Genomic DNA, 25,781 nt, shown 5'->3' on the forward strand with positions numbered 1-25,781 from the left:
TGGAGCCCTCTGCAGCCCAGCCATGTCCCAGACCCTACATCCAGTTCTACTGCAGAGGAAGTATGTAGAGGGAAGCAACAAGACTTTTAAACATAAAATATCACCTGAGGATAAATACCTACAGAAGAATTAAAATGCAGTGTGGGTTCCAGGAGCACAGGATGTCTCATGTCTGCAGCCTGTGCTATTTTGAAAGGGCTATGAGGGACATCAGATCGATGTGGTATTTATATCCCATCTGGTTACATTCTTTAAAGTGATATGACAGTTTTGCTTTTAAGTGTCAATATTTACAATATGCCAGAAGTTGCATTCTTTGTAACTACTTAAGCTTCTGTAATTTAGGTGGCAACTTAATGTGTCGGGGTGGAATTTTTCAGATTGTAGGGTTTTATGAACAAGATTGTTTGAAGACTGCTGATGCCACCTGCTTTCAATGACTCTTATGGTCAGAAGGCACCAGAGACCAACCTCAGGGTCCCTTGGTGTGATGGTCCCACTGTGCCTCTTGGGAGGTGGCTGGTGCCACACTTCAGACCAGCCTACTGGGTTCGAAGCCTGCTGTGTGGACTCCCAGCCTCAGTTTCCCATCTGTAGGGTGCGGGTGAATGTGGAATTCGTGCAGGGCCTAGAGCAGGCACGTGGGCCAGCAGAAGCACACCGTGCCAGCGTCTCCTAACGGGGCCAATGATCCTACAGGCTGTCAGGTTACTCCTGTCAGGGAACCATTCTTGGTCTGCTTTTTCAGGAAACAGAGCAAGATTCTTCCCTTCTAGGTGTAAGGGCCCAATAAGAGGCCTTGGTATGTTTGGGCTGAAACGAAACATCATAGACTTGAGTGGCTTACAAACAAGAGAAATCAGGGCTGCCAGGGTGGGGGGTGCCCCTCTAGTCCTGGGCACTCAGGAGGCTGAGGTGCAAGGATTGCTTGCACGCAGGACTTTGAGGCCAGCCTGGAAAGCACAGCAAGAACCCCATCTCAGAAAAATAAGGGGGAGCGGGAGGGAAGGAGGGACAGAGGGAAGGAAGAGGAGAAAACAAAATCAGGGCTGAGCAGGTAGCTCAGAACAAGGACTTTGCCCCATACATGCGAGGTCCTTACTTGGAGTTCTAGCACCGCCAAAACCAGAACATCAAAACGGATTTTCACAGTTCTGGAGGCTGGAAGCCCAAGATCAAGGAAGGGCAGATTCAGGGCCTGACAGGTTGCCTCCCGGTCACAGATGGTGCCTGGGGCTGTATCATTGCCTACTGGGTCCCTGGGTCTCTCTTAGCAGGGCACCAGCCCCGCTGACTGACCAAGGCCCTGCCTTGTCCTCACCACCTCCCAAGCCCCCACATCCTAACACTGTGGGAATCAGTCCTCAGCATAGGAATTGAGGGCACACATGCATTGAAACAGCAATGCCCGCCACCCGTCCACGGACTCAGTTCAGAACTCAAATTTTCCTTAATATGGGGTTGCACTTCCTTTTGATGAATAAAGTTCTTAATGAACTCAAATTTTTCTTCACAGTACTCTTCTTTTGTCTTAAGAAGTTTGCACTATATTCTCAGTGTGAGATACTCCAAGATGAAATTTATTTTGAGATGATCACAGATTCACGTGCAGGGCTAAGAAATAACAATTACTTCGCACACGCCTGTAATCCCAACAGCTCAGGAGGTCAGGCAGGGACGATCGCAAGTTCAAAGCCAGCCTCAGCAAAAGCGAGGCAATAAGCAACTCAGTGAGATCCTGTCTGTAATGAAACACAAAAAAGGCTGGGGAGGTGGCTCCGTGGTCGAGGGCCCCCGAGTTCACCCTGCTCCTGACGAGGACTGCTCTCATTCTGCCAGGTGTGGTGGCCACCCCCGTGAGCCCAGCGACTCTGCTCCAGAAGCTGATGCAGGAGGATCCCAATTTCAAGGGCAGCCTGGGCAACTTGGCAAGAACTGACTTAAAATTTAAAAAGTTGGGGCTAGGTTGTGGCTCAGTGCATGCGACCACTTGCCTAACATGTGTGAGACACTGAGTTTGATTCTCAGCACCGCATATAAATAAATAAAATAAAGGTCCAGTGACAATTAAAAATAAAAAATAAAACCTTACGAGGACTGGAGGTAGCTCAGCAGCAGAGCGCCCCTGGTTCAATCCCAGAACCAAAAAGGAAGGAAGGAAAGAAGAAGAGAGGACCGGAGGGAAGGAAGAAGGAAGGGAGGAGGGGAGATGCTTTACTCAGCTCCCCAGTGCTGACATCTGCAAAAGCACAGGACAATAGCACGACCAGGGCGGTGACATCCCCACTCCAGAGGTGCCCACCCCCTCTCCTCAAGGGTCCCTCACAGGTCCCTTTATGGCCATGCACTCCTGCCTCCCCTCCCCCAGCTGCCTCACCCCTGGAAACACTGATCTCTTCTCTGCATTCCTGTAAACTCTGTCATTTCAAGAATGTTACACAAGTGGAATCGGCTGCATGTGACCTTTTGGGATTGTTTTCCACCCCGCATAGTTCCCTTAAGCTTCCTGCAGGTGGCTGTGCATTTCAGGAGTTTGTTCTTCCTTTTCTGAGTCTTGCTCCATGTCACGGATGTGCTACAGTACGCATGAACCTTCACCTATTGAAGGACGCCCAGTTACGTCCAGTTTTAGGCTGCTACAAAGAAAGCTGCTGAACACACTCATGTGAAGATTTGTGCCTAGACTAAATGACTGGTAGCTTGGGGAATAAGGCAGAGGAGTGCCGCTGCTGGGCTATGGGGGCCGCATGTCCAGCTGGTTTCTGCTCTTGTTGTGTCCTGGGGATTGAACCTATATCCCCGACCCTTTTTGTTTTTTATTTTGAGACCAGGTCTCACTAAGCTGCTGAAAGTCTTGCTCAGCTACTGAGGCTGGTCTGGAACTTGGGTCCTCCTGGCTCAGCCTCCCGAGCCATTGGGATCACAGGTGTGCACCTACGCGCCCAGCAGTTGCTTGCTTTTTGACTGTTGGGGCTTGGTAGTTCTTTCCGTGTTCTGGGTACCATGGATTTTCTGAATAGGTTTGCAATATTTTCTCCCACTCTGTGGCTTGTCTTTTCATCCTTCACAGAGAAGTTTTCTTTTTTTCTCTTTTCTCTCTTTTTAAAAATTTTGAGACAGGGTCTCACTAAGTTGCTGCAGCTGGCCAGGAACTTGAGACCCTCCTGCCCCAGCCTCCAGAGTGGTGAGTCACAGGTGTGGCCACAGTGCCTGGCTAAAGGCTTTTATTTTATTTTATTTTTATTTATTTATTTATTATTTTCACATAAGGGAGTTTATTAAGCAAACAGAGTATCTCCCTGCAGGGTAAGAGACAAAATGAGAGGAAAAGAGAAAGGGCACGAGCTAGAGAGAGTGGAAGAGCGAGGAGGAGAGAGAAAGCAAGAGACTAAAGGCTTTTATTTTGATGAAGTCCAATGTGTCAAGTTTTCTTTATGGATTGTGCTTTGCAATCAAGTCTAAAAACTGTCTTATCCTACAACTCAAAGATTTTCTCTATTTTTTGTAAAATCCAAGTCTTTTTTTGTCTGATTTTTAAACCACCAATCACAGTGAATTACTTTTCCAGAGTCCATGTTAGTTACATCTTGTGCTCTTCCCTATTTAGAGGGCCTAGAGCAGGCAGCGCCCCTGGGTCTGTGTTCGAGGCACTGCTGCTCTGTGTGTACGGCCCCTCTCAAGCCCAGAGGTGCCACGGTGCCCCTGGAGCTGGGCAGAGGTAGCCCTGAGGGCGTGCACAAGAGACAGGCATGTGTTTATGCTAAGTGGTCTCCGGCTCGGTTGCCTTCAGCGTGTAGGTATTGCTTAGATGTATGTTTTGTTCCTACTGTGAGGGAAATATTTTTAGAATCGCAACCAGTTTGTTTTTGTCAGCTTGTTCACAACTGGGACCAAAAGACCCAACAAGAACAATGCAGGGGAGGAAAAGTTTGTCTGAGGCCCGTGGTTCAGAGGTGTTGGTCCATAAATGACTGACTCCGTTCTGTGTTGAAGGTGGAGACAGAACATCAGGGCAGCAGGATGTGACAGAGGAAGGCCACTCAGGACATGGCAATCAGCAGGCAGAGCTCTCCCACCTGGGACAAAATATATGTCCCAAAGCACACTCCCAAGGAAAAGTCTCCTCCGCCACAGCCACCTGCCTGCAGTCACCACCCAGTTAACCCCTGTCAGGGGACTGATGACGGATCAGGTTATCCTTTCATAACCCAACCATTTCACCTCTGAACTTTCTTGCATTGTCTCATACCTGAGCTGTTGGGGGGCACCTCATATCTCAACCATAACACAGTTTTGTTTTTTTTTTTAATGTGGTACTGGGGATTGAACTCAGGGCCTTGCACATGCTAGGCAATAGGCAAGTGTTTTAATCACTGAGCTACACCCAGGCCCTCAATTATTGAATTTTTATTTCAGAAAAAAAAAAATACTTTTTATTCAAAGAATCTTGAAGTGTGGCCAGTGTGGTAGTACATATCTGTATAATCCCAGAGATTCAAGAGGCTGAAGCAAGAGGATAGCAAGTTCAAGACTGGCTTGGGCAACTCAGCGAGACCCTGTCTCAAAATAAACAGATGAATAAATAAATACATGGGGTGATGGTGTGGCTCAGTGGTACAGTGCCCCAGGGGAGAATCTTAGAATGGGAAAGTGGGTCTCAAGAACCCAAGCTCTGTTGCCCAGGTTTACTCCCTGGCCCCTTAAGGTATCCCTTAAGGACGAAAGGACTCTGTGGCTGAATGGACTGGGGACAGGTTGCACACTTTCTACTATGGCCTAGCGCCTGAGGTTTGTTCCCTCAGAAACGCCTACTGACACATAACCCCCAGAGTCGCGTGTTAATAGTGTTTGGAGGTGATGAGGTCATGAGTGTGGAGCTTCCTGAAGGCATCGGTGGCTTTATGAGAAGATGAAGAGACCAAGCTAGCAAACCTGCACTATGTGGTCATGTGATGCCTGTACCATGCCACAACGCAGCAAGAAGGGTCACCGGATGCTGAGCAGATGCTGAGCCACGCTCCAGAACCAGAAGCTAAACAAACCTCTCTCTCTCTCTCTTTTTTTTTTGGTACCCAGGGGCACTTAGCCACTGAACCACATCCCCAGTCTTTTTTATTTTTTATTTTGAAAAAGGGTCTTGCTAAGTTGCTTAGGGCCTCATTAAGTTGCTGAGGCTGTCTTTGAACTTGTGGTCCGCCTGCCTCAGTCTCCCAAATTGCCAGGATCACAGATATGCGCACCACATCTGGCCAAAGCTCTATTCTTTTATAAATTATTCAACCTGTGGTTTTCAGTTACAGCAACAGAAAAGATGCCATCTCTGTTTCCTTCCTTTCTCTTTGTAGAAGTATGATTCCTCATACTTTGCTAAAGGCTCGGAGGAGGCCTGCACTCAACAAAGCAGTGTTGTTTGACCAGTGCTTCTCAATTTATTGGTGTCCTAGACCCTCTTTAATCACGTGCAGAACATCTTTAGGAATGAGGATTCATTCCAGTGCCCACAGTTAGTCTGGGGGTCTACGGGCCCCCAGAGTCAGGGGCTTTGCCGGACCCTTCTTGCAGACTTGCTTTGTGCTTCCCCTGGTCTTTCCTTCCTCTTTGCTGGATGCACCTAGCTGCCCAGCTGCAGAGCAACCCAGCTCACCTGAGCTTCCCTGCCTGGGATTGGAGCCCACCGCCTTAACACAGCACCAAGACCCCAAATACAGAGCACACGGTGCAGCAGGAGGAGCTGGCCCTGCAGGCTGTCGGGAGAGCTGGCGAGCAGGACAGCAGGGTGGGGAAGGGTTCTTGCTGCAAGCAGAGAGGAGGTCGTCCCAGGAGGAGATGGTCACTGACTGCAGGAGAAAGAAGACAGAGGGAGGGAGCTCCTGGCTCTCTGGTGGATGGTGAATCTGTAGGCCCAGCTGGTGAGAGCGGGTGGGAAGAGGGGCATGCACTTGACTGAAGCCATGGGCCTAAAGCTCTTCAGAGGGTGGAACTGGGGCTGCAGGAAGGAGTTGACATCTGAGAGAGGATCAGCTGACCAGAGGACGGAAGGCACCTAAAGAGGCCAGGCCAAGGAGCACCCTCTGACCCAGCGCTGAGAGGCAGGACTGGATCCAGCCACTGCTTTTGCCCTCAGGCTCTGGACGCCAACAGGGAGGCTGTAATGGCAATGCTTTGCCAGCAGGGGGCTCCAAGTGTCAGCTCTTTGCAGTGAAGCAACACAAGGACAGCTTGAGGAGACAGTATCTTGCTGCCCTCCAGGAGGGAAGCCTCGCAACAAAGTATCCCATTAAGTTTCTGTTAAGTTCCGACTCCTCCTTTTTTGAGGTCCCAGGAGCAGTTAGGCTTCCAGCGATTTAGGGCAGAAGCCAGTTTTGTGGGTGTGTGAAGGAGAGAGGTGAGTGGTGGGTGTGTGAGAGTTGGGAATTTATGCGATGGTGTGGTTCATAAATGGGACAGTGATAACCTTTACGATCAGTTTCAATGTTCTTTGTTGAGAAATATAGCAAAGGTACAGAAGGTACTGTAAAAATGTCAATGTTGAAGTACATAAAAATACTGGGGCTGGGGCTGGGGCTGAGTGGTAGAGCGCTTGGCCTAGCACATGTGGGGCCCTGGGTTCCATCCTCAGCACTAAATAAATAAAGAAAGAAAAAGGCATTGTGTCCTCTACAACAACAAAAAATATTTTTTAAGAAAGTACACAAAAATGTGTTAAAGGGATGGCTGCAGAATGAACAGCAGGAAGTACTGCTGGCAGGAACATGCTGGCACCTCCAGAGTCCCCAGGGCCCTGCTCATACCTGCTCTGCCCATCACTCTTATGCTCACCGGTATCCGCCTTGTTTTTCTGTCAACTTTTTCTACTTGACAATATATTAACCAATGTAGTTTAACTTATAAGGCTTAGAACTTTATGAATGGAGTCACGCAGAAGGCCTGCAGCCTGTTTGCTGAGATTCATCTGTGTTGCTGTACTTGCCTGCAGTGGTTGGGTTCCCTAACAGCTGGATTCCATTCTAGCTAGGCTTGATTTTCTCAATGTGCTGCTAGTGAGTACCCAGGAGCCTCAGCGGGGTCCAGTCCTGGCTGTGATGAGTAGCACTGCATCCCTATCCAAGATTCCTGGTGCACAGAAACCCATTTACCATGATGCTGTTGTTTGTTTGAGGTGGGGTCTCCCTGTGGTGCCCAGGCTGGTCTCCATCTCTTGGGTTCAAGAGATCCTCCCGCCTCAGCCTCCTGTGCAGTGGGACTGTAGGTAGGCATGTGCCACCACCTACAGCCATGATGACTCATTAGTATCAACCACTGTGTCCATTCGCTCTCCTCCGAGTCTATCTGGAGGGGAGTGCTGGTTTTCCTGCACTCACTTGAGGCCCTCCTTGAGGACTTGAAGTAACTAACAAACCTACTTGAACTCTTGGCAAGAGGGACGCCTGTTTATCCTTTGACCTGGACCCTCAGCACTGGGCATTGCACCTCATAAGCAGATAATACCTGCTTACAGGACAAGGGAAGGAGTTGGCAGAGATGTTCAGAGAGGATGAGCCACTCTGGACTGTATTTCACCTTCTGTTTTATGATCACAGATTAGGGGAGAAGGCGGGCAACCACTGTCTGGCTTCTGCTGGACTCAGGGGCAAGTGAAGGACCAGGACCATTTGGGTAGGAGGAAAAAGGACTCCAGCGAGTGGGGAAGGTACAAAATGCACAAAGCAGCATGACGGGACCCATGAGGCCGGCCGAGCACAGTGTGTTGGGTGCTCTGATCGCTGGAGAGGGAGTCTTTGATCTGATCCTTGACAACTGTGAAAATTTCCGAAGACTGACTGTACTTTTTGAGTGCTTTACGCGGATTATCTGGGTACTTGGGACGCGCCGGGAGGTGGCAGTGTAGTCGTGTGCTAGGGCCGAGATGCGCTCAAGTTCACGCTCCGGGTCGGGAGAAGCTTCGCATTCGGTTAATAACTTAAAGAGCCAGGCCGCGAGGCTGGGGCGGGCGTGCGCTGGCAGGACGCGGCCCCCTCGCGCCGGGTGCAGAGCTCGCCCCGGCGGGGCCGGTCCTGCCCGGCGCCCCGCGCGCGCCGGGAGCGCCCGGCGGGGCCCCGCCGCCCCCCCCACTCCCGGCCGCCCCCCGCCGCCCCCAGCTCCGCGGCGCGTCAGGCCGCCCGGGTGCCCGGCCCCGCCCCGCCCGCAGGCCCCGCCCCGCCCGCAGGCCCCGCCCCGGCCCGCCGGCCCCGCCCGCCGCCCCGCCCCCGCCCCTCCCCCGCCCGCCGCCTCCGCCCGCCGCCGGCCGCGTCGGGTAAACCTGTTTGGCGACGCGGCCGCGCCGGGGCGGATCGTGCGGCCGGCGGCTCCCTCGCGGCTCGCGGCGTCGGGGCCCGTGGCGCGGCGGCCGGCCCTCGGCCCCGGAGCCTCGGCGGCGCCACCATGTACTCGGGAGCCGGCCCCGGTGAGTGCTCGCGCGGCGGGCGGCGGGCGGCGGCGGCGGCGGGCGGCGGGCGGCGGGCGGCGGGCCGGGGTCCTTCGCCGCCGCCCCGCGCCCGGCCTGCTCTCCGCGGGCGGACAGGGCCTCGCGCGGCCTGCGCCCGGCGCTCGGGCCTGGTCCCCGGCCGCCGCGCGCCTAGGCCCAGGCGGCGCCCGGCCCGCGCCGCGCCCGGTCTGAGGGTCGCGGGCCCCGCGCGGGGCGCCGGGGGGCGGGGGCGCGGGCGGGGGGCGCGGGGCGGCTGCGCCCGCGCGCGGCGAGCCTGGAGCGCTGCTTCCGTTTTCCTCTCGGGCCCGCACTTCGTAGGCCCCTTCTCCGAGGGAAAGTCTGGAAATGCTGGATTTCGCCCAGTTGGTGGTAGTTGGACCGCAGGCTGAGGGATGGAGCGGCCCCGCGCCCCGCGCCCCAGCGCCGCTCATTTTCATGCCAGACACGCCGTCTTATTCAAGTGCTAATTGCCTTGTACGATTTACTAGGAGAGGTGGGGAGACGCGTTGGTTTCTTTTAGCACCCCTTCTTACTACTCAGCCTCGCTCTGCTTGGAAAAGTTCCAAAAAACTTAAACCAATAACACATTTTTTTTTCTTTTTCGGTTTCAATGCGGAGTGGAAGGGCCGTTTACTTGCAGGGCCAAGAAAACGGTGAAGTGTTCTAGGGCTTTTTTGCCTGCTCCCGCCAGGCACGTGGCTCCTAAATTTCCCGGCACTTGGACTGGGCATTCCCTGCTCCCCTTTGTCCGCCACGCTCCAGCCTGCCGCCTGCCCCACAAGTCCCCGCCTGTGTACCTGGTCCAGTGCTAGGTGGTTCACATCCCGGGCCTCTCCAGACCTTCTCCAAATTGTGGGTCTAGAAGCCTGCCCGATCCACTCGGTTCCCTTAATGGTGGCCCCACTGCTGTGTCTGTACACAATTAGCTCTGTGCCTTGTGAATTCTGAGTGCCTTGGGTTTTTTTTTTTTTTTTTTCCTTGATGTCACTTAGCTGCTTCAAGACTCTCTGACCAACTTTTAAACCCTCAAGGGCCCTCAGCAGTTTGATTGAAGAATGTTTAACCCTGCACCTAGAAGGTGCCACAGTCCTAATTGCAAATGTTGGCCTCTGGAGACCCTGGCAGTCAGCCCCCTAACTGTGAAGTGGACTGGGCAGCCCTGCCGTGTAATGTGAGAATCTTCTAGAGCAGAGTTGCAAAGGAACCCCGCAGATGTTAGCCATGGAGCTGTACATTTTTCAGATTATCAGCTTTAAAGTTGAAGGCCCAGAAAATGTGAGGAACCTTGAGGAAGGTCAGGCTTGGATTCTGTGTTTTATGTGTTGATCCATTCAGCTTGTTGAACTTTGTGGAGCGCCTTCATTTTGAAGGCAGGCAGCAGAGGCTCAGAGAGGTTAAGAACTCTGCCAAGGTCATGGAGCCAGGAGCATTAGAACAATCTGCCTGGCTCCACTCCTGAGCTGATTTTCTGAACCCTCCTTAGAGAAAGTGGCTCTCAGTCCCTTTTGACCTTGACCCACAGTAAGAAATACACCTCTTAGGTCTAGACTAGATCAGCCCACGCTGCGTACTCATGAGAACTTCAGGAAGAGGCATTGAGGCTTGCTATGTGTACCTGCACCAGGCTGTTGACTTATCTGTGGCACACTGCTTGAAGATGGCTTTTGTGCTGTGGGCCTCTGCCTGGTGGCCTTGTGGGGACTCCTGTTAGCCAGCTTTGATGGGGAAAATAAATGTCTGCAGGATAATTCCTAGCTAATGGCAGGACAGGATTGAGCCCAAGTTCCAGGTGTACAAATGTGCTATAATTATGCAGTTCATTTTTTTTTTAACACACTAAGGCTTTTAATTTTGTTTAAAAGGAATTTTTGGAATAGAATCTCTTCAGTGAGACTCCTTCTAATATTTTGTTTCGTAATTTAGAATCTTAATTGGATCTGAATTGTAGAAAACTTAGATAGTTCTAGTTGTAATACACCTACTACGCTACTTAGTAAATTCATTTTTATTTTTTATTTTTATTTTTATTTTTTTTTGTGGTGCTGGGAATTGAACGCAGGGCCTTGTGCTTGTGAGGTAAGCACTCTACCAACTGAGCTATATCCCCAGCCCAGTAAATTAATTTTAAAAATGGAGTTCACAGTAGATTTATATTACATCTTTTACAAAAAAAAAAAAAAAAAAAAAAAAAAAGTTGCATATGTGAAACTGATATTTGGTTGGTTGTCAGTTAGGAATGTTACCGTTTTTTCATTTTTCCAAACCATTGAAAAGAGAATAGGTTGATTCTGCACTGACCCTGAAACTTAATAGATGAATCGATTATTTGTGGGCTCCCCTGGCTCCCAGTACTGGGGATGGAAGTTGGAGGCCTGTGCCTGTTAGGCAAGTGCTCTGTCACTGAGCTACATACCAGCCCCTGTTTTTTAATTTTTAATTTTGAGATAGGAACTTGTAGGTTGCCCAGCTGACCAGAAACTTGTGATCCTCCTGCCTCAGTGACTGGGAATACACGCATGTGCCACCAGAATGCTACCCACTGTGTCCCCCATTTAGAGACCTTAAGTGGTATCTAAAGATTGTTTCCTCCAAGGGAAACAATCTGAGGGTTTTGCCTACTTAATGTTATACCCTTTTGGGTTTGCTACAAAGTAACCTCTGTGATACCTGAGTCCTAGTGAGAGTTGTCTAAACAGGATCTTGTCTAAACAGGAAGTCAAGATGGCTTTTATTGGTGCTTTCTGGTGCCACTTAATTTTTTCCAAACCCCATTTCTCCCGAACTCTGAGTTGTCCAGTTGTCCCAGCATGGATATGAGGAGCTCTCCCAGTGATGGTACCCGTTTCCCAGGGCAGTGCTTCTGCCTGTGTCACAGCAATGCTGCCCTGGACCCGAAGGCATGGCAGTATGGCTCTATACAGGGCAGTCTCCCTTCCGCCTGTCTGCAAGAGCTTCAACTCCTAAAAACTGCTGTTTTCAGAAGTAGCGGTATTTTTTCAAGTTGTGATTTGTGCATTGATATATTGTTTTGTTTTACACCTGCCCTCACCCCCACTTTGGAGGAGTACCCAGGGTGCTCTACCATCGAGTGACACCCCCATCCCTTTTTGAGACAGTCTCTTGCTGAGTTGCTGAGGCTGGCATCAAATTTTTAGTCCTCCTGCCTCAACCTCCCCAGTGCCTGGCATTATAGGCAGGGCCCCTGCTGGAGGCTATATTGGATGTTTTAACAAGGGTTATTTATGAGTTAAGCAACATTCTACTGTAGTGTGCCAGTCTGATAAAATGTGTTTTTATTTTATGAATTGTTACTGTGAACTTTGAAATGCAACACTTGATTTGTTAAAAAGAGATACTATTGTGAAATAATTTGAAGAACATAACAGTGGAGTGACTAGTACAAAACTTGCCCGTTTCTTTCTCACAGGCTTCAGTGGTTGCCACAGTTTGTACCTTTGCTGGCTCCCCTGGCTTTTTTTTTTTTCTTTGTGGACTATTTTTTTTTTTTAATTTGCACATAAACACAATACCTTCATTTTATTTATTTTATTGGTGCTGAGGATCAAACCCAGGGCCTCCCCACGTGCTAGGCAAGCACTCCACCACTGGGCCCCGACCCAGCCGCTTTGCGAATGTCTTTACAGCAGGTTTGAGTCCTGCACTTCTTTCCACGTGTCCATGGCACATGGAGGCCAGGGCAGTCCTAGACATGACGCGTGCCATTGTCACACAAGTTGGCTGTTACTTCTCATTCTCTCAGGGACATGCTTACAGTTGATTGTTTTATATCCTGGATTTTAATAAAAGTTATGCATAAATGGGTTTCTGTCTTCTAAGGCATTTTACTGAGTCCTTGAAAACTAGCCCCCCCCTTGTCCTTTCTTTTAACTTGTTACAAACATTTAAGTTCTTAGAAGTATCTTTTCTTCAGAATAGCCATCTCCTTCCTCCTCCTCTTTCCTTCCTTTTTTCTTTCTTTCAGTTGAACCCAGGGGCAATTTGCCACCAAGCCACATCCCTAGCCCTTTTTGGTTTTTATTTTGAGACAGGGTCTTGCTTAGGGCCTCCCTAAGTTGCTGAGGCTGGCCTCCAACTTGCCATCCTCCTGCCTCGCCTCCTGAGCTGCTGCGATTAAGGGCACTTCTGTGCCCAACCCAATTTTATTTACTCGGTTCTACAAAGAACCCTGCATTCACAATTCTTAGTTTCCCTGCTCCTTTGAGGCTGAATGGGGACAGTGCTGTGGTCGTCACTCCAGTACACTCTCCTCAAGTGTCTTTGCGGACAGGTCATGCTGCCTTTCATCACAGGTGCAGCGGAGTCCTCCTCATGTGGCACTCAATAGAAGAAAATAGAAATGACACTTGTGGACTTGAAATCATTCAGAGAAGATGGATCTCCCCTCTCCCACTTTGGGGGCTGAGGCTACCTCTGTAGCATGAGGTGGGGTCCAGCCCCCCCAACTGTGCCCCTTATCTTTCCCCACTGTCCCCTGCTCTTGGCAGCTTCATCCCACCTGACTCCCTATCTTCTCATTGAGTGTCGCCAGCCCACACCCATGCTGGCTGAGTCCCAGCGGTGCCATGGCTGTGGCATGTCCTTTTCACTCTGCCACTTAAAATCAAGCTCTTGGTGTGATGAAATGTCATCGAGCTACTCTCTTCTAATTTCTTTCTCCACCTTTTCCCCCCAAAAGTTTAAGAACCTGAAATCACTGTTTGTTCTCTGGTCCCTTAGTCTTTGTGACCAAGTAACCGTGCCCTTCTGGTTGATCTTTCAGTAGAGCTGTACCATGACCGCAGCTTGCCCTCTAACCTGGGGACTTGTGTAAGTACAATGGGCACTCCTAATTGTTCCCTGGGACCGCAGGCACATGCGGGGACCATGGGCAGATTTGGGTCCTGGTCCCTGACTGAGGCTGGCACAGCTCAGAGGTGGGGGGCCTGCACCTTTGACCCCCACTCCTCCGTGCTCCTGCGCTTCCCGGGGCTTCACCGGGGTCCAGGGTGTGCAGGTGACTCTGCTGTGTGCTAGGAGGAGGAACTGGAGTCCCACTTCCAGCCTCTCTCCTCCAAGCACCGGATTGGAATCTGGTCACCAGCTCCAGCCCTGTCCTTCACTTATGCAGTGTGGGCAGTTCGTCCCCTGTAATGGCTGGGAGTCTGACCAGGATGGCTCATTCTCTTTCCATCTACCCCCAGGGCCAAAGGCCAAGGAGAGCTGCACATTTCCTCATCATCATGAGACCATTCTGGTGGGGTGGCTGTCACCTAAGATTTGAGAGAGAAGGCCGCTCAAGGCCCAGCAGGAATGGCCAGAGCTGGGGTCAAATCCAGCGGGCAGTGCTCAGCTCCCTGCCACCATGCTGCGCTGCCTGCAGAAGTTCTGTGTGTCCATATAGACCTTGGGTTCCAGAGTTGGGTGTGTCTGAGAAGCACTGTGCTGCCTTAACACTGAGTGGGATGTCGAGGTGCAAAGAGCGGCACCTTCCCGCCACATGCACACAAAGGTACCAGTGCCTCCATGGCTGCTGGCCCCAGATCCCTGACTTTCCTGACTCTGGGGGACTCACTGACACAGATGCGTCCCTGGGAAGGACAGGCAGCTCAGGATGGGAGCACTTGCTGTCCAGGAAGCAGGAGGTCAGAGCAGGTGAGGTTGTGGTGCTCTGGAGGTGGGTTTTGCGGGGAGGAAATGGGGTTTGATAGCTGGGCAGCACTAGTTGTCCAAAGAACTGGGGCCTTGGGGCTGGGGCTGGGGCTCTATGGTAGAGCACTTGCCTAGCATGTGTGAGGCACAGGGTTTGATCCTCAGCACTGCATAAAAAAATGAATAAATAAAAGGTATTGGGGCTTGGGGAGATAGCTCAGTTGGTAGAGTGCTTGCCTTGCAAGCACATGGCCCTGGATTCAATCCCCAGCACCATAAATAAATAAATAAGTAAATAAATAAATAAAGGTATTGTGTCCATCTACAACTAAAAATTTAAAAAAAAATAAAATAAAAAAAAGAATAGGGACCTGTCTTGGTGGCACATACCTGTACATCAGACTACTCTGGAGTCTGAGATAGGAGGATCACAAGTTCAAGGCCAGCCTGGGCAACTTAGTAAGTCCCTGTCTCAAAAAAAAAAAAAAAAAGGGCTGGGGATGTATCTCAATGGCAGGGCACTTGCCTAGCATGTGTGAAGCCCTGGGTTCAATCCCTAGGACCACACACACCAAAAAAAAAAGGGTGGGAGGGATTGGACTCAGGGAATTTTTGTCATGAACCCTGGACAGCTGAGCATGCTCTCCTGGGAGACAGTGGCATGAGACCCTCCTACTCTGAGAGAGTGGTGGCAGGAGGGGTGTCTGGAGCCTTGGGAACACGCAAAGATGCCCCATAGCCTGTGCGGGCATGCAGGGAAGGGCCACTCAGACTGGGAGAGGCTCCTGGGCCTCCCAGGCACATGGCGGGTCAGCTGGTCAGACTTGTTCTAGAAAGGCCATTCTAGTGGCATTGCGGGGGTAGGGGTGTGTGGCACCCCTGGGGGGCAGATGAAGGGTGGAAGTGGGGAGGAGAAGTTAAAGATGGGTACTCGCAACCTGAGAGGGCTTGCGGGGTGGGGGCTCTGAGGGGAGGAAGGGACAGGAGTCGTGCACCTGGCTCTCCACCGGGTCCCTGAGCGAGGGTAAGCGCTTGGAGCGATACTCTGCTGCTCTGTGGGAGGGGCCAGCTGAGGCTGCTTACTCAGGCTGGAGTCTTGTGTGCACGAAGCCAACCACCTAGGTAAGGGGCCCATGTGTGGCCTCTGGCCTCCACCTAGCTAGCTCCATGGCCTGGACAAGTCTCTCCAAAAGACCCCCTTCCTTACCTGGAAGATGCAGGTGATAGTGCACCTTCCTGAGGGCTGGAAGGGTGAGACAGGTGACAGGCTGGCTCATCACTCAGGGGTGACTGTCACCCTGCCTTACCAGGGACTTTCTGCAGTTCTCTGGAGAACCCAGCACAGGCCGCTGCCTGGAGGACACAGCCCACACATGACCTTGGGCCTGGGGGCACCTTCATCTCATAATGTCATCTCTGGGGATACTTGGAGGAGCAACTAGTGTGCTGTGATGCTGTGGGCGGTGACATGGTTAGCATGTGAATACCCAAGGATCCACAGGCTTGGGGAGTGGGGTGCGGGGCTGAGTGGTGTGGGCAGAGGCTGGGGGTGGGAGATGTGGTGGTGGGCGGGTAGGGCTCCAGGGTCAGTGAGACTGCACCTGGGGGCCCCCAGCTGGCCTCAGTCAGGCACACCAGCCCTGGGCAGGGGCTCCAGAGGCTCCTGAAGGCCCAGGGAGTGGGCTTTGCCTGTCCCAGATGATTGCTCTTAGGTGGAGCTTGGGGCCCTCTGGTGCTGGAAGTGGGGATGGGCAAAGGAGGTAGGAAATGGGTCAGAGCCAGGTCCATAGGACACGCGGGCACAGCCTGAGAGCAGGATCATATCCCAGAGGACACAATTCTAGAGGTGCAAGTTGGGTATCCCAGAGAGGACTCTGGTGGACTGAAAGTTGTCAGTTGATCTGTGCTCCTTTTCAGAAAAAGCTTAAAAGTCTGACGATTGGGCTTGGGTACTGTGTGTGCTGTGATGTGTGGCTCCTGTACCATGAGCAAACCTGAGGAGACCTCCTGGGAGTTGTCGCTGGGGTTGAGCAAGTGCAGCAGGGACTGGCCGCATCTGTTTTTAAGACCCTGTAGCCCCAAACAAACAGAATTCTAGCAAGGTTTAGACAGTCAGGCTCGGAAGCCTGGGTGGCTCCTGACGGGGTCCCTTGCTGCGAGTGACACCCTCTCCTGAGTGTTCTTCTGCAGCATGACGCAGTGGCAGTGTTTTTGTGGCTCTCAAGCTATCTTGGTGCTTCCACTCTGAACTGTAGGGTATACTTTGTGTGGCGAAGCCGACAACTAGAAACTTTTGGCAGTTACACATAAAAAGTTCAAAAAAGCCAAGGTTCACGGGTCATAGTCCATCATTGGAGATGTTTTGTCAGGTTTACTCCTAAAGTAAGATAATACAGCCATTGGAATTTTATCTCACAACCTGATGACCATCTGTTGGAGGAGCTTTAACCCAGTGTGCTTGTTCTGATGGCTGAGGACCCACTGGGGTGTCCTGCTGGGGTTCCTTCCTGGACTTTTTTTTGGGGGGTGGTGGTGCTGGGGATCGAACCCAGGCCTTGTACTTGCAAGGCAAGCATTCTACCAACTGAGCTGTCTCCCCAGCCCAAGAAATATACTCTTTTTTTTTTTTTTCCCCCATGGTGCTGGGGATTTGAACCCAGGGCCTTGTGCTTGCAAGGCAAGCACTCTACCAACTGAGCTATATCCCCAGCCCTCCTTCCTGGACTTTGATAGCAGGAGGGCCCTGCAACTGGAGCTCAGATAGATGCTCAAGCCTTGGGGTCAGCCTTGCTTTGCCTGAGCTCATTCAGGACAGGGAGGGGGCTGGTGTTGGTGAGTGTAGGGTGCTCTCTGGGCACTGTGGCTGCCTCTGAGTCTCAGTTACAGTGACTGCTGCTCCCTTCCTGTGGCACTTGATGTGCTGGGAGTCCTTGACACAGTTCTCACCTGAGCAGTGTCCCCACACGTGCGGCCACGTAGATGGGAGAGCTGTGAATGAGGAAGCCGTGCCAGGCTGCCAGTGACGACAGTGTTCCCAGACTTTGATCTAGCAGGTGGTTGCGTCATTTAACAGAGTGATGGAAGGAAAGAGTTGGGGAGCAGAGGAGGAGCCAGGGACAAGGAGGTGCACTTGAAGAAAGCCAGGTGTCAAGGGCCCTGAGCCTGCCCTCAGCACGACACAGTGAGCCGGCTCCCTGGCAAGCCAGGTGCCTCTCTTCACCTCTTGGGTCTCCAGTCTCCTCTGGGAGCGTGAAGAGCATGTGGGGGAATTTTGATCAGGTGGGGCTGATGCAGGCCCACTGTAGTTGCTCACAGCTCGTGGCCAGGAGGAAGTGCTGCTAGTCTGTACTGCTTCTCCTGCCCCCTCTTGCTGTTTACCCTGCAGGTGCAACAGAAGGAAAGCAGGGCTCCTGCCCACGGCTGTGCTCCACTGCTGACCTCTGGGTCTTGTCTTTGAAGGAGGGAGGAGTGGAGACCAGATCTCAGCTGGGCAGCATTTGCTGAGAGCCTGTTGTGCCTGTGCTGCTTTGTGAGGTGTGACTCCGATGTGAGAGCATGGCACCAATGCCCGGGCCCCAAGGCCTGCCTGGTGGACCTCAGGGCTGTGGCGCTCCTGCAGTTGGATGCTGGCTGGAGCTGTGGACCAGCCTTGCCTACACAGAGGGTGGGGAGCACTGCTGAAAGAGTGCCATGTCATGTTCCCAGATCACAGCACTGTCACAGCTGGGCGGGGCTGAAGGGCAGTGCACTGTGTGGTTTCCCTGCAGTGGGTCTAGATCAGCCGCTGGCTGACCTCGTTCCCCCTCCAGGTGCTGCTGCTCGCTGAATGTTAAAATGGGTGACTTGATTTGAGTGTGATCGCATTAGCCTTGGGAGTTTCTCCGCACCTGAGACAGGCATCCAGGGCTTTGGGGGAGGTCCGGTCCGGAGCACACCCAGTGGGAGAGGTCCCTGTTCTGCTGACTGCCCTGAGGAGCGCAGTGTGTTCTCTTGAAGTGCTCTGGGACATTTGAGGACCCTCTGGATGCAGCTGGCCAAACCAGCACCTGGCAGTGGAATGTAGGAACTAGGATGGCTGCCCAGATAGAAGGTGGGAATGCTGGTTGGAAGACCCCATCTGCAAGGGACTTGAAAGGCAGGGTGGATGCCAGCTTAAAAGGAGCAATGGAGAAGAGGCCTTGGCACCGTGTGCTGGGGACCGACACTCCAAACTCGCCACGCTCAAGGAAGTAGCAGGTGTGTCTGGCGCCTACTGCAGGAGAAAGCCTGTGTGTTGGGAGGGGGTCCCTGGAGCCAAGAGCAAGGACTGGAGGTGGAGGAGTAAGGGAGGCCAAGCACACAGTGCGCAGCTGCAGCGAGGTAGGGCCCAGGTGTGGCTCGACTTGGATGGGAGGCTCCCAGGAGGGGCCTGGCAGGGTTGGGCACCAGCTGACTGTACTGCTGCGGTGAGAGTAGACTAAGGGGTGGGGTGAAAGCAGGGAGACCTGCCTGCAGGAGGCATCAGAGAGGTCACCGTGCTGGGACTGGCCTACCAGGCCTGCTCAGGACCTGGAAGAGCATGTGTGCACGCTCCCCGCCCTCCAATGTCCATGTGGCTCCTCTTGCTGCTATTTTATCTTTTTGGTGCTGGAGATGGAACCTGGGGTGCTTCACCACTGGGCTACATCCCAGCCCTTTTGATTTTTTGAGACAGGGTCTTGCTAAGCTGCTCAGGCCAGCCTCTAGCTTGGGATCCTCGTGCTTCAGCTTCCTGAGTTGCTGGGGTCACAGGAGTGCGCTGTGTGCTGAGGCTGCCTTCACTCTGCTTACAGACGTTCCAGAAGATGTTCTGTGATGTGGTTCTGCCTCCCTCCCTGTGCACAGGCCCCTGAGGGCTGACCTCACTGGGGACATGCAGAGTTCAGCTGCCCAGGTTTCTTGTGTTGTGGGGATCCCACAGTGACTGGAATCAGGATGCAGGGACCAGAGCTTTCTCCTGGTTCTCCCACACCTTGCTGTTTACTTGTGGAGGACCTGGCTGGATTGTGCTGTCACATTTCCCAATCTGGCTGACTGCACCCCTGGCATGGTGCACCCTGTCCCTGGCCTATGTGTGCCGCTGCAACCCAGGAGTGAGCTGTGGGCTGCTTTCCTGTTTGCCTCAGCAGCTTCCTCACTGGCAGGCAGGGCTCCTGGTTGTCTCGCATCTCCCGCGGCTGCTTTCCGTCGCTGGGCTCCAGTACTTCACCAGAGCTGTGGCATGCACGTATTCTTTTTTTTTTTTTTTTTTTTTTTGGTGGTGCTAGGGATTGAACCCAGGGTCCGTGCATGCGCGGCAAGCACTCTCCAACTGAGCTATATCTCCAGCCCTGGCATGCATATTTTTAAATTCTACTTCTTCAAATAGCTTTCCCTGGTCGACTGTTGAGGTGTGGGGGTATTTTGAGGGCAGGAGGAAAGCTGGTGTGTGATGTGAAGGCAGACCACTGCTGTGAGCGAGAAGGGCTGAGCTGCTGCTGAGGGAGGGGCTTCTTGGTTCTGTGGGTGGTGGGCACCCCCAGGTTGTTGAGCAGGTGGTGCAGGCTGTAGCTGGCCAAGCAGGGGCAGTGTGGCAGGGTGGGGAGGCACAGAAACCAACCTCATGGCCAGCTGAGAGTGGGGAGAAGCACCTGGGGTGAGCTTTTTCAGACATGCCAAGTTTTAAGGTGATTCTGAGAAGTCCAGGAGAAGAGACCACTGTTCGGGTTGTGTGTCTACCTCATGGTGGTCTCTGTCTGCCTCCTCCGCCTGCCATGACCCCTCCCTTGCTGCCCGAGGATCACCACGGTCTGCTTCCCAGGATCTGATGTGGTGTCTTCTTTGTTTAAAAAATTGAGTAAAAAGTTTAAAAGTTGATTTAAAAGTTGATTTAAAAGTTAAATCTGGGACTGGGGCTGTGGCTCAGTGGTAGAGCGCTTGCTTGGCATATGTGAGGCACTGGGTTCCATCCCCAGCACCACATGTAAATAAATAAAATTGGGGCTGTGGGAGGAACACTTCAGCCTAATCCACAGAGACCATGGGATGTTATTTCTTGGCTTGTTTTTAATTTCTCAGCTGAGGATGGTACTAATTTCCTGTAATAGACTTTTTGATCATTTGGGAGAAAAAATAAAGGCCCATTGACAACTAAAAAAATATTAAGGAAAAAAGTTAAATCTGTGCATTAAAACTTGCTAATGCCTTTGAGAATCGTGCGGGCACCTTCCCTTGTGTGGCCCTCCCCTGCCGTGCCTAGTTTCTGGTGACATGGGCTCTCCTCGGTCCTGGCTGTGTGGGGCAGGAGGCAGCATCTGTTCATCCCACTGAGGATGGCCAGTGTTGAGCGGCATGGAGGGAAGTGGAAGGGGTGGACAGGCAGGTCAGGTCCTGAGACCTCAAGAGCAGCGAGGCGGCTCCTTCCACCCCACCTCTGTGGAGCACGTCAGCTCCAGGCATAGCTGGGTCGGCACGCCACCCCGGCAGCCACAGTGGCCTGACTGCTTCCTTGGTGGTCCAGAGCCGTGCCCTCAGGAGACTGGCAGGAGGCTGAAGGCCATTTGTGGGGGCCATGGAGCCTGAGAGCCGGAGCCTTTCCACGCTCTGTCTAAGGCAGGGGCAATGGTGGTGCCTGCCTTCTTGTAAGGATCAGCCGTGGTAACACGTGCCGGGGCTCCTCTGGGCCACACGGTCCCCGGATATGACGGGCGACTGATCAGGGATTCGCGGTTTCCCAGGATACGCAGTCCCCTGGCGAGAGTTCTGTTTTCCCATTATCTGAGTCTGGTGAACTGCCTGCCCTCTACTGAAAGCTCGGAGGTGAACGAAGGAAGAAAATGGGTGTCTCGAAGGGAAATTCTTTGCAAAAATAAATGCTGTGAAGTAAATAGAAAAAATGCCGAGAATCTTGAAAGGCAGCAGTTGTGTGTGTGCGCCTGTCTCTTTAGGAGCAGAACACAGAATCGGGTTGGCTGGAGGGATCAGCGTTTCATTCCCTGGCATCCTCTTGCTGGTGAGATCCTGGCTGCCTGGAGCGCCAGCAGAGGCGGCCGCTTCCTGGACAGGCGCCACGTCAGGCTATCAGTATCTGCCACCAGCAGGGTGGGGAGGGTGGTGCCCTGTGTCCACGGCTCTGCCCTCCCTGCAGACCCACTCAGGAATGAAGTTTAAGTTGTGGTTTGTAAAACCCAGCCTTCCTGAGCTTTCCCATGGGACCACACTGCAGTGACCATTTATTTAAAGTGTGGTTTCTATTTTATTTTTTAACAATCCGAATAAAGTGTTTTTAGTTAATCTTATAGGATGGCAAGGGTCAAGAATCTCCAGAGTGGCCTCCACGTCGCTCCCAAGCCTACTATAGACAGTTGTCAGCTTAGCCCTGGCCTCCAGACACAGCCCATCTCCCGCTGGTCCCCACGGGGCAAGTCATTTCTAGCTGTAGCCAGGGCCTTCCCCACCTGGACTCGGAGTCTAACCCAGCAGAAGTCTCGGCTTCTATGGATGTGCTTGTGTTGTCTCATCCAAGTGGGTCTGCGTTGTTAGCAGAGGGAAAAGAGAAATGACCCATGTTTCAGAGGGAGGAAGTATTTTAAAAAACGGTGTGAAATTCATGCAGCATAAATTTAACCATTTTTAAGAGGTTTAATGGTACCCATTGAGCCCCATTTTGACCCCTCACTCCCAGCCTCTGGAAATCTGCAGTTTGCTCTGACTGTATGGATCTACCTATTCCTAAGATCTTGAATAGCAGTTAGATAGTAAATGAATTTTCAGGGTGCGCATTTCAGTATGTATCAGAACTAGATTTCTTTCTCCTCCCCTTCTTTTTCTTTACCAATGAGCCACATCCCTAACCTTTTTTGTTTTATTTTGAGAAAGGATCGGGCTGGGAAGATAGCTCAGTTGGTAGAGTGCTTGCCTTGCAAGCACAAAGCCCTGGGTTCAATCCCCAGCACTGGGGAAAAAAAAAAAAAAAAGTTTTGGGGCTGGGGAGATAGCTTAGTCGGTAGAGTGCTTGCCTTGTAAGCACAAGGCCCTGGGTTCCATCCCCAGCACCCCAAAAAAGAAAGGATTGTACTATGTTGCTTAGAGCCTCAAATTTGTGATCCTCCTGTCCTAGTCTCTTGAGTTGCTGGGATTATAGTTGTGTACTACCACACCAGCCTCTCCTTTTTTTTTTTTTTTTTTTTTTTTGGGGGGGGGTACTGGGGATCGAACCCAGGGCCTTGTGCCCTTGTGCTTGCAAAGAAAGCACTCTACCAACTGAGCTATCTCCCCAGCCCCCAGCCTCTCTTCTTTTTTTAAGATGGGATCTTGCCACATTGCCCAGGCTAGTGTTAAACTCCTAGGCTCAAGCGATCCTTCGGCCTTAGTCTCCCATGTAGCTGGGACTGCAGGTACACAACACCATACCCAGCTCTGAACTTCATTTTTTTTTTTTTATTGCCAAGTAATATTCCATTGTATGGATATACCACAGTTGATCATCCATTTGTGTTATTTCTACCTTTGGCATTTGCGTATGAGTTTTTGTGTTGTGCAGGTGTACACCTGGGAGTGGAATTGCTGGGCTGTGTGGGGACTCTACTTTGTGTAACTTTGTGAGGAATGGCTGAGCTGTTTTCCATATGCCTGTGCTAGTTCATGTTTCCATGTAACACAGGAAGGTTTCGGTTTCTCCATATCCTTGCCAGCACTTGTCGTTGGCATCTCACGGCTTTGAAAAGTGAACTTTATAAGTAGTAAACCATTCGTGGCAGATTTTATTAGTCACCAAACTGGGAAAATGTTAGGTCTATGCTTTTTTTTTTTTCTTTTTTTCCTAGACCAACCTAAAACACATAAGGTACATTGATTTCTTGATGCCAGAGTGTAGTATTTGGAAATTGGACAACCAGATGAACACAGTAAAGTTAGTATTATTAACAGGCAAAAAAATTAAAAAAAGAATCCAGATTCAATCCTGGGGTCTAATGTCAAAGAAGCTCATTCTTTGATAAGCATGGAATGGAGTGCCAGCTGTGTCCTAGGCATCACGCCTGGGGCTGGGAAGTACAGACTGGCTGCTGCCCCCCATGTGCTCCCCCACGTTCGAGTATAGCTGTGGATCAGGCAGTCACTCTCACATCCACAGGCAGTCCAGGTGTCTCTCACAGCTCATGGGGTGAAGGGCACAGTCTTCTGCTAAGTGAGGGACTTCGAGGGCCAGAGGGTGGCTGGGGATGGCCAGCAGCTCTGAAATGACAGACACACAGTGTGCCAGGGCCTTTCCAAGGCCCCCTCCAGTGGTGGGCGGGAGCCAGGCAGGAGAGGTGCCTTGCACTGAACGGTGGGTGGGCGTTCTGTCCCCAGGCTTCTGTGGTGTTGCCTTGGATGGTGGGACTCATTGATCAGAGACCGGGTTTATGTTGTTGGTCAACTTTGAAAAAATGTTTTAAAGTCTTTGTTGTGGAAAAGTTAAAATATACACAAAAATGGAGGGGAAACTCTGAGACCCACCAGGTGACCCTCACAGCTGTGGGGTCAGTGCAGCCTTCTCAGCCCCACCTCTGTGATTCCATGCAGCACGTCATCATTTTTAAAATATGTTTTACTTGTAGATGGACTCAATATCTTTATTTTTATGTGATGGCTTGCATGTGAGAGGCAAGTGCTCTACCATCGAGCTGTAGCCCCAGCTCGCAGCGTGTCACTTAACCCATTACCTTTCTTGGTGCTGGAGACTAAACCTGCGCCGCGCACAGGCCGTACCTGCACTGCCCGCAGCCCCGACTCTTCACTGAACCACTTGAAATGACTTTGGGATTAAGAAGGTGGCCAGAGTCACCTGAGTTCCCTGATCAGCCCCTAGCCCCCAGTGTCCTCATCCTGCCCACCTTGGGACCTCCACCTCTGGAAGTGCTGTGCCCAGGCCTGCAGCTGGACGTGCGCTTGCGTTTGTCTGACCACCTTCTGTTTGTGGGCCCTTTCCAACACGCCGCTGTGTGGTTAACCACAGCTGCTCGCCTGTATGTCTCTTGGCAGCCTTGACCTGAGTGTTCTTGCTGGTGTGCCCCTGTGTGGGCGTGGCTGCCCCTCACGTTTGTGACATTTGTGCATCTCCCTTTTCACTGTGAGACGCTCCAGGCTCTGTGGGCTTATCCTTCGCAGTCCGTGTCATCAGCGAGCTCTCGTTCCTTTTATTGGAGATCTGGGCACTGGCGTGCTCGGCTGCTGCGGTGGCAGGAGGTCCTCTGTTTATATGAGCAGATGTGCACACACACTTCTGTACTTATCCTTCTGCATTAATGTTAAAAAACCCCAGTTCACGTGGATATTTCTGGTTTGAATCACAATGGCCTTCCTGGTCCTTGTTTGTAACTTCTTTTTGAGAAATGCCCGGCCCTCCTCACCCGCAGCATGTTTGCCTACTTGTCCAAACACAGTGTCCACACACAGGACTTCCAAGATTGCTGACCAGCGTCCCTGTGAGAAGCAAATCTACTTCCAGATCACTGGTGTGTGGGTTGCCCAGAGATATGGTCAGGCACGCTGCCCAGTGTGCTCCCTGGGGTGCTTGCATGGCCCAGGGCGCCCTGCGGCCCATCCTCAGTGCCACTTTCCTCTGACAGCTTTCCTCTGGGGGGTGCATTCTGGATCGCACGTGTGCCACAGGACATTCTCCTTGTTCCATCGTGGGTCCTTCCCTGTGTCTTCCACTGCACGTGAAACTCAGGGCAGCATGTGAGGATAGTAGTAGGATGGAGTGGGGAGCGAGGCTGCCTCTCGAGTTGCAGTGAGAATCTGAAGCAGCTTGAGGAGCCCCGAGTCTGGCTTCTGTCCCGCTGGAGAGGCGTTTTGGGGGTTGTCCCTGTAGGTCAGAGTGGCCTGTGGAGTTGCTGCAAGTATGTGCCTGAGCCCTGAAAGGTGGCCCTGGGGCAGGGGTGGCGCTGCCTGCGTGTGGAGGCACTGCCTGTGTGGTGTGTCTCTGCGTGACAGGGTGAGGTCCCAGATAGTCTTATCTGGAAAGGAGGCCCGGCCTCCCCGGCTTCCCCAGCACACTCTGTGTCCGTTTGCTGGGTGTGCGCTGCGAGCACAGCCAGTTTTGCTTTGATTTGGTTTTCTTTTTTTAAGTTATTCTCTTTAATAAAGAGGAATATGCACTCCTCCCAGAGAATTTAGAGGACGGTGAATAAGAAGAAACAAAATCGTGTTTAGTGTGTCACCTGCCAGAAATGGCTGTTGGACCCACGTGTTCACTTGAAGACCTTTTCCTGTGTGTATAGAGGTAGAGTAGCTTGTTTTTCAGTTTCTTTTCTTTTTGGGGGGAGGGGGAGTACTGGGGATTTAACCCAGGGTGCTTAACCACTGAGCCACATCCCCAGCCCTTTTTATGTTGAGGCAGGGTCTTGCTGAGTTGTTTAGGTATTGCTAAGTTGCTGAGGTTGGCCTTGACCTTGGGAGCCTCTTGCCTCAGCCTCCCAAGCTGCTGGGACCACAGGTGTGTGCCACACCCTGCTGTTCCCTTTCTTTTCACCTAGTATCTTGAGCATTCCCGAGTGCTGCTTACTTGTCCTGGTGGAACCAGGTTTCCAACACTTTCTGAAGTAAAAAGCTGATGACTGTACTCAGATCAGATGGTGGGTACCCATGGGGTGGGGCTGTGTGGGGGGCAGCTGTGGACCCAGCTCTT

General features: G+C 52.0%; 1 protein-coding gene across 1 annotated transcript in view; it reads left to right on the plus strand.

The window, feature by feature from the left end:
• The first annotated feature begins 8,298 nt into the window (after positions 1-8,298).
• Ago2 (argonaute RISC catalytic component 2) overlaps positions 8,299-25,781 on the plus strand; it is a 98,060-nt gene continuing 80,577 nt past the window's right edge. The window contains exon 1 of the mRNA XM_047540087.1: positions 8,299-8,443. Within this exon, the coding sequence (XP_047396043.1) occupies positions 8,422-8,443 (22 nt within the window). The 5' untranslated portion in view covers positions 8,299-8,421. The remainder of the gene's footprint in view (positions 8,444-25,781) is intronic.

The sequence above is a fragment of the Sciurus carolinensis genome, chromosome 1 (genome assembly GCF_902686445.1).
Source record: "Sciurus carolinensis chromosome 1, mSciCar1.2, whole genome shotgun sequence".
NCBI classification, from domain to species: domain Eukaryota; kingdom Metazoa; phylum Chordata; class Mammalia; order Rodentia; family Sciuridae; genus Sciurus; species Sciurus carolinensis.